The sequence below is a fragment of the Anolis carolinensis genome, unplaced genomic scaffold (genome assembly GCF_035594765.1).
Source record: "Anolis carolinensis isolate JA03-04 unplaced genomic scaffold, rAnoCar3.1.pri scaffold_7, whole genome shotgun sequence".
In the NCBI taxonomy this organism is placed as follows: domain Eukaryota; kingdom Metazoa; phylum Chordata; class Lepidosauria; order Squamata; family Dactyloidae; genus Anolis; species Anolis carolinensis.
Genome location: NW_026943818.1, coordinates 557,043 through 565,256, shown reverse-complemented (window position 1 = coordinate 565,256; position 8,214 = coordinate 557,043). Strand labels below are relative to the sequence as shown.

The window sequence follows — 8,214 nt, the reverse complement described above, 5'->3', positions numbered from 1 at the left end:
GAGGAGCCTGGGCTGGCCTTGGTGCTGAGCAGCAGCAGCATCATCATCATCCCCAGCAGGATTGTGCCCCAGGAGCCTGCAAAGGAAGGGCGAAGGCGCATTGCAATGGGACCCAGTGGGGAGGGAGGAGGAGGAGGCCAAGGACCGGGGGCACCTGGGGGGCCGGCTCACCTACCGCACATGGCAGGACGGAAGGCCAGGAGAGAGGAGCAGCGGGCATCGGTGGTGGAGTGGCCGCTAAGCCCTGGGCTCCCTGCGCGGGTGGCCTCTCCCTCCTCCTCCTCCTCCTCTTTGCAGTCTCCACCCTCCTCTCCTCCTTTTCTCCCCTCTTTCCTTCCTTCCTTCCTTCCTTCCTTCCTGCATTCGCACGCAAAGCATAACCAGGCACACAAGACCCTTCCTAATGGGGTTTCGCCCCACACCTATCATCATCATAATAATAATGATAGTAATAATAGTAATAATAGACATCTTGTTTGCTGTGTCTTACTATGTCTCTGTGTCAATAATAATAATAATAATAATAGGCATTTGTTTGCTGTCTCTGTGTCAATAATAATAATAATTATTATTATTATTATTTTACAGTAGAGTCTCACTTATCCAACACTTGCTTATCCAACGTTCTGGATTATCCAAGCCATTTTTGTAGTCAATGTTTTCAATACATCGTGATATTTTGGTGCTAAATTCGTACATACAGTAATTACTACGTAGCATTACTGTTTATTGAACTGCTTTTTCTGTCAAATTTGTTGTATAACATGATGTTTTGGTGCTGAATTTGTAAAATCATAACCTAATTTGATGTTTAATAGGCTTTTTCTTAATTTCTCCTTTTTATCCAACATATTCGCTTATGCAACGTTCTGCCGGCCCGTTTACGTTGGATAAGCGAGACTCGTCTCTATTTATAACCCACGCTATCTCGCCAAGGGGACTCAGGGCAGGTTCCAACCAAAGCCACAGATGTGTTGTTGTTCTTGTTGTGTTGTTGTTGTGTTTTTCCCTTCGTGTCTGGTGTGAGAGAATTGGCCATCTGCAAGGACGTTGCCCGGATGCTTTAATGTTTTTACCATCCTTTGTGGGAGGCGTCTCTCATGTCCCTGCAGTCTGCTGAGAGCAGTTCAGCAGTGGAACTCTCTGCTGCGGAGGAAGTGTATTGGAGGCTCCTTCTTTGGAGGCTTTTAAGCAGAGACTGGATGGCCATCTGTGGGGGGTGCTTTGAATGCAATTTCCTGCTTCTTGCAAGGAGTTGGACTGGGTGAGGTCTCTTCCAACTGGAGCTGACAGAGGGAGCTCGCCCGCGCTCTCCCCAGGTTGGATTTGAACTGGCAACCTTCAGTTCAGCAGTCCTGCCCGCACAAGCGTTTAACCTGCTGCGCCACCAGGGGCTCCTACAAATGTGTTGTCGAAGGCTGGTTGGAGGCAAGTGGGAATGTTGCAACTGACCACCTTGATTAATAATAATAATAATAATAATAATAATAATAATAATAATAATAATAATAATACGTTATTTATATACCGCCCTATCTCCCGGATGGGACTCAGGGCGGTTTCCAACCATAAAAACAACACATAAATATAAATATATATAAATATAGCTCCTAAAAGCCCATTTTGGGGAGATAAATATAATAAAACATAAATAATAAAACTTTATTTATATTCCGCACTACTGCCCGGATGGGACTCGGGGCGGTTTCCAATCATAAAAACAACACATAAATATATATAAATATAGCTCCAAAAATCCATTTTGGGGGGAATTAATCTGGCCTCAGAAATATAAATATGGGCCCAGAAAGACCATTTTTGGGGTTCAATCTGACTCTTAAAAACCCATTTTGGGGAGATAAATATAGCTCCTAAAAGCCTATTTTGGGGAGCATTGAATTTTGATTAGCATTGAATGGCCTTGCAGCTGCAAAGCCTGGCTGCTCCCTGCCCTGGGTGTGGGTTTGAGGCTTCGTTGCTTTTTAAACGTTGTGAAGGAATAAGGACAACGATGGTGATAGAAGGAATTCCAAATATTTTCCCTTGGACGCCGGCAAGGTTTTCCATTGTTTCTTTTTTGCTGGAATTTTCTGCCGGGTAAATAAAGGAGGATAAGAAAGAAAGAAGGAAGGAAATAGAGAAAGAAAGGGAGGAAATCAGGAAGGCAGGGGATGGCTTGGAGCTCCAGAGACATGTCCGCAGCATTCCCAACTTTCCTAAAGTTTGGAAAGTTTGCAAAAGCAAGCCCGGCCTCTCCGAAATGCTTGTGTTCTCTTGTTGATTGCAAAACCCAGGGAAATAAATGGGCAGCGGGGCGTAAACAAAGGGAGAAAATCCCATCCAGATGGAACGCGTGGCGGCTTTGCAGCGCAGGACAGAAGGGACTTTTCTTGGAATTGCTTCTGCAAAATAATATATAAATGAGGAAGGCGCTGCTTGGGTGGAAATGTGCAACGGGCAGCATCATGTTTGGGCTTAATTTAGAGTCCGCATCGGGAGTGGAAACCAAACAAGGCCCTTTGCGGTTTCCTTTGCACAACAACACCGGGTTTCCGGGACGACTATGGCCTCGGTGGCTCCGAAAACAAACCCGGAAAGCTAGGTGGTGGTGCAGGACGGACAAGGATGTTGGGCGAAGGGGTCTAGGAGTCTCAATGGACCACAACACAAGCCAAGAGTGTGGTGCCGCCACTCAAAAGGCCAATGCGATGCAGGATTTCAGGCCAAGCGAGGTCTGTCCATATAAGGACATGGCCGCACAGCCCGAAAGACTCACAGCAACCCAGTATTCAATGCTCATCAAGGTGGCCATTGGCATCATTCGCACTTGGATCAATCAGGGCCAGCTAACATCTCCCAAAAATGACTGCATCTGTCTTATTTGCATTGGGTGTATTATATTTATTGCTTTCTTGAGTTCCCCATGGGGAGACAAGTGGGATAGAAATGAATAAAATTAATAATTATATTATCTTCTGTAATAATATATATTTATTTTTATTTAAAAACTTTATTACTACAGTAGAGTCTCACTTATCCAAGCCTCGCTTATCCAACATTCTGGATTATCCAACGCATTTTTGTAGTCAGTGTTTTCAATATATCGTGATATTTTGGTGCTAAATTCATAAATACAGTAATTACTACATAGCATTACTGCATATTGAACTACTTTTTCTGCCAAATTTGTTGTCTAACATGATGTTTTGGTGCTTCATTTGTAAAATATAACTTAATTTGATGTTTAATAGGCTTTTCCTTAATGCCTCCTAATTATCCAACATATTCACTTATCCAATGTTTAGCTGGGCCGTTTACGTTGGATAAGTGAGACTCTACTGTATATACATATAATATTGATAATAATATTATGTTATACAATATAATACTAATAATAATACCATATAATAATATTAATTATATGTTATATATTACATATAATATTACAGTATAGTGGTATCGTTCAATATAGTAATATGTAATGCTAATAATATAATATAATGCTAGTAATATAATATATTGTATATACATATAATATTGATAATAATATTATAATGTTATACAATATAATATTGATAATAATAATTGATAATAATACTATATAATAATATTAATTATATGTTATATATTACATATAATATTACAGTATAGTGGTATCGTTCAATATAGTAATATATAATGCTAATAATATAATATAATGCTAGTAATATAATATATTGTATATACATATAATATTGATAATAATATTATAATGTTATACAATATAATATTGATAGTAATAATTGATAATAATACTATATAATAATATTAATTATATGTTATATATTACATATAATATTACAGTATAGTGGTATCGTTCAATATAGTAATATGTAATGCTAATAATATAATATAATGCTAGTAATATAATATATTGTATATACATATAATATTGATAATAATATTATAATGTTATACAATATAATATTGATAATAATAATTGATAATAATACTATATAATAATATTAATTATATGTTATATATTACATATAATATTACAGTATAGTGGTATCGTTCAATATAGTAATATATAATGCTAATAATATAATATAATGCTAGTAATATAATATATTGTATATACATATAATATTGATAATAATATTATAATGTTATACAATATAATATTGATAGTAATAATTGATAATAATACTATATAATAATATTAATTATATGTTATATATTACATATAATATTACAGTATAGTGGTATCGTTCAATATAGTAATATATAATGCTAATAATATAATATAATGCTAGTAATATAATATATTGTATATATAATACTAATAATAATACCATATAATAATATTAATTATATGTTATATATTACATATAATATTACAGTATAGTGGTATGTTCAATATAGTAATATATAATGCTAATAATATAATATAATGCTAGTAATATAATATATTGTATATATAATACTAATAATAATACCATATAATAATATTAATTATATGTTATATATTACATATAATACTACAGTATAGTGGTATCGTTCAATATAGTAATATATAATGCTAATAATATAATATAATGCTAGTAATATAATATATTGTATATACATATATTATTGATAATAATATTACCATTTTATACAATATAATACTAATAATAATACCATATAATAATATATAATATAATAATATAACAATAACAATCCTAATTAACCTGACTATCTCATTGGCCAGAAGCAGGCCCACACTTCCCATTGAAATCCTGATAGGTTTGTGCTGGCTACAGTTGTTTTCATTTTTAAATATTGTATTGTTCTTTCATTGTTGCTGTTGTTTTGCACTACAAATAAGACACGTGCAGTGTGCATAGGAATTCGTTCGTTTTTTTTTTTTTTAATGATAATTTGGCCCCTGCTTTAAAAGTTTGAGGACCCCTGGTATAAGGTCTATCTCAATGCACAGCCCGAAAGACTCACAGCAACCCAGTATTCAATGCTCATCAAGGTGGCCAGTGGCAACATTCGCACTTGGATCAATCAGGGCCAGCTAACATCTCCCCCCCCCCCAAAATACATACACATTTGAGTCAAGCCTAAATGGTCCCCAGACGAACATGAACAGACTTGATGTGATGACAAAGTGAGGAGTTTGAGCATCACTCGTCTTGATCCAGCGGCAGGTAGTTCCAAAGGGCGAAAGCAACCTGTATATGAATATGTGTGTGTGTGTATGGTTGAGACTAACATAATAGACTCTTGATCCAATGGTGGGGCATAATCCTGCTGTGAATCTCTCGGAGGTTGATGCGGGCGCCAGATAAGACCGGAAAGCCAAACCCCGGGCGCATCTTTCTAGAGAAACGTGCAGAGTTTTTCTCAGGAAGCCAATAACCCAAAATAGAACGGGAAGTGGAAATGGCGGTGCAATTCTGTGGGTTCGGGGAACCCCTTCCCCTTCCAGGAAACATCCCTCGGTGTCCCCATGGCCCTCTCCCACCCCACTTTTGCAGTCCTTTAAGACCTTCCACTCCCGCCGCCAGGGCATCTACACTGCGGAGTTAACCCAGTTTGGCACCACTTTAACTTCCACGGGACCATGGCAGTTGTAGTTTGGCAGAGGAGGGGAAAGACCTTGTCCTACAACAACTCCTGGAGTTAGTTCCTTTATTTGCCTTCATTGCAGCTAAAGCACAGTCTCCGAGGGCTGCCCCTTAGGAAAGACATTGCAGTAGTCTATCCATGTGAAGCAAAGAGAAGCAGCCCTCAGCTCCCAGGATTTGTTCCTTCGAGGCAGATTAAAAGTGCAGTCTCCAAGGAGCGGCCCCATAGCAAACACATTGCAGTAGTCTATCCATGTGAAGCAAAGAGGAGCAGCCCTCAGCACAGGGGAGAGGAAACTACAATTCCTAGGATTTGTTTCTTCATTGCAGATTAAAAGTGTAGTTTGGCAGAGGAGGCGAAAGGTGTCGTTAATCGGCTTCAAGGTTGTACCTTCATTACAGCTGAAGTACAGTCTCCAAGGGCAGCCCCATAGCAAACACATTGCAGTAGTCTATCCGCATGAAGCCAATTGGGGCAGCCTTCAGTGCAGGGAAGAGGAAACTACAGCTCCCAGGATTTGTTTCTTCATTGCAAATTAAAAGTGTAGTTTGGCAGAGGAGGCGAAAGATGTCGTTAATCGGCTTCAAGGTTGTGCATTGCAGCTGAAGCACAGTCTCCAAGGGCAGACCCATAGCAAACACATTGCAGTAGTCTATCCGCATGAAGCCAATTGGGGCAGCCTTCAGTGCAGGGGAGAGGAAACTACAGCTCCCAGGATTTGTTTCTTCATTGCAGATTAAAAGTGTAGTTTGGCAGAGGAGGCGAAAGATGTCGTTAATCGGCTTCAAGGTTGTGCATTGCAGCTGAAGCACAGTCTCCAAGGGCAGCCCCATAGCAAACACATTGCAGTAGTCTATCCGCGCGAAGCAAATTGGGGCAGCCTTCAGTGCAGGGAAGAGGAAACTACAGCTCCCAGGATTTGTTTCTTCATTGCAGATTAAAAGTGTAGTTTGGCAGAGGAGGCGAAAGATGTCGTTAATCGGCTTCAAGGTTGTGCATTGCAGCTGAAGCACAGTCTCCAAGGGCAGCCCCATAGCAAACACATTGCAGTAGTCTATCCGCGCGAAGCAAATTGGGGCAGCCTTCAGTGCAGGGAAGAGGAAACTACAGCTCCCAGGATTTGTTTCTTCATTGCAGATTAAAAGTGTAGTTTGGCAGAGGAGGCGAAAGATGTCGTTAATCGGCTTCAAGGTTGTGCATTGCAGCTGAAGCACAGTCTCCAAGGGCAGACCCATAGCAAACACATTGCAGTAGTCTATCCGCATGAAGCCAATTGGGGCAGCCTTCAGTGCAGGGGAGAGGAAACTACAGCTCCCAGGATTTGTTTCTTCATTGCAGATTAAAGGCACAGTCTCCAAGGAGCGGCCCCATAGCAAACACATTGCAGTAGTCTATCTGTACGAAGCGAAGAGGGGCAAACCTCAGCGCAGGGGAGAGGAAACTACAACTCCCAGGATTTGTTTCTTCATTGCAGATTAAAGTGTATTTGTTAGAGGAGGCGAAAGACGTTGTTAATCAACAACTCCTGGAGTTACCGTCTTCATTGCAGCTAAAGCACAGTCTCCAAGGGCAGACCCAAAGCAAACACATTGCAGTAGACTATCCGCACGAAGCAAATTGCAGTGGAGAGGAAACTACAGTTCCCAGGATTTGTTCCTTCAAGGCAGATTAAAGGCATAGTCTCCAAGGAGCGGCCCCATAGCAAACACATTGCAGTACTCTATCCATGTGAAGCAAAGAGGGGCAGCCTTCAGTGCAGGAGAGAGGAAACTACAACTCCCAGGATTTGTTTCTTCATTGCAGATTAAAAGCATAGTCTCCAAGGAGCGGCCCCATAGCAAACACATTGCAGTAGTCTATCCATATGACGCAAAGAGGGGCAGCCCTCAGCGCAGGGGAGAGAAAACTACAACTCCCAGGATTTGTTCCTTCAAGGCAGATTAAAGGCACAGTCTCCAAGGAGCGGCCCCAAACACATTGCATTAATATTTTAATATTAATATTGTACTATTAAGCGGTCGCAGGTTGGGACTCGAGTGAGAAAAGATCATCCCGAAAGAATCTCAGACAAGCCCTTCAAGGAATGTAAACAAACACCTTTCCCCGAAATCCAACCCAGTCGCAAACCTTTCCAAGCGAATTCTCTATCTCTATATTTGGATATTCTATTTTTTATTATTCTGACTTCCTCGTACAAACCAGACGGATATTCAATTGTGTCCGCGTTCCGTGGCTTGCAAGGCTCTCCGCGTCCTTTCTTCCCTTGCCCTTATGTACTTCATTCCGGCATTAAAACCTTTATTTTCGGCTCCGTATCAGCGGGATCTCGAAGCGGAGAGCAATAAAAATGCACTCAAGCCCATTAGATATTAAACAGAAGGGGAAGCCAAAGCCCAACAGACCGGGAAGTTGGCACCAAGATGCCGATACGCCCAGATTTGATTTTGTCATTTGGGTTTGGTGGGCATTGAGCTTGAGTTTGGGAGTTGTAGTTGCTGGGATTTATAGTTTGGCTACAACCAAAGAGCATTCTGAACTCCACCAATAATAGAATTGAGTCAATCTTGGCATGCATAACTCCGACAGAAAATTCTGGAAGGGTTTGGTGGGCATTGA

At 40.2% G+C, this 8,214-nt stretch overlaps 1 protein-coding gene across 1 annotated transcript in view; it reads right to left on the bottom strand.

The window, feature by feature from the left end:
• ptgs1 (prostaglandin-endoperoxide synthase 1) overlaps positions 1 to 303 on the bottom strand; it is an 11,534-nt gene extending 11,231 nt beyond the window's left edge. The window contains exons 1-2 of the mRNA XM_008124655.3: positions 176 to 303; positions 1 to 76 (exon numbers count right to left, since the gene is read on the bottom strand). The exon at positions 1 to 76 is cut by the window's left edge and continues 8 nt beyond it. Of these exons, the coding sequence (XP_008122862.2) occupies positions 1 to 76; positions 176 to 182 (83 nt within the window). The 5' untranslated portion in view covers positions 183 to 303. The remainder of the gene's footprint in view (positions 77 to 175) is intronic.
• Positions 304 to 8,214: the final 7,911 nt, after the last annotated feature.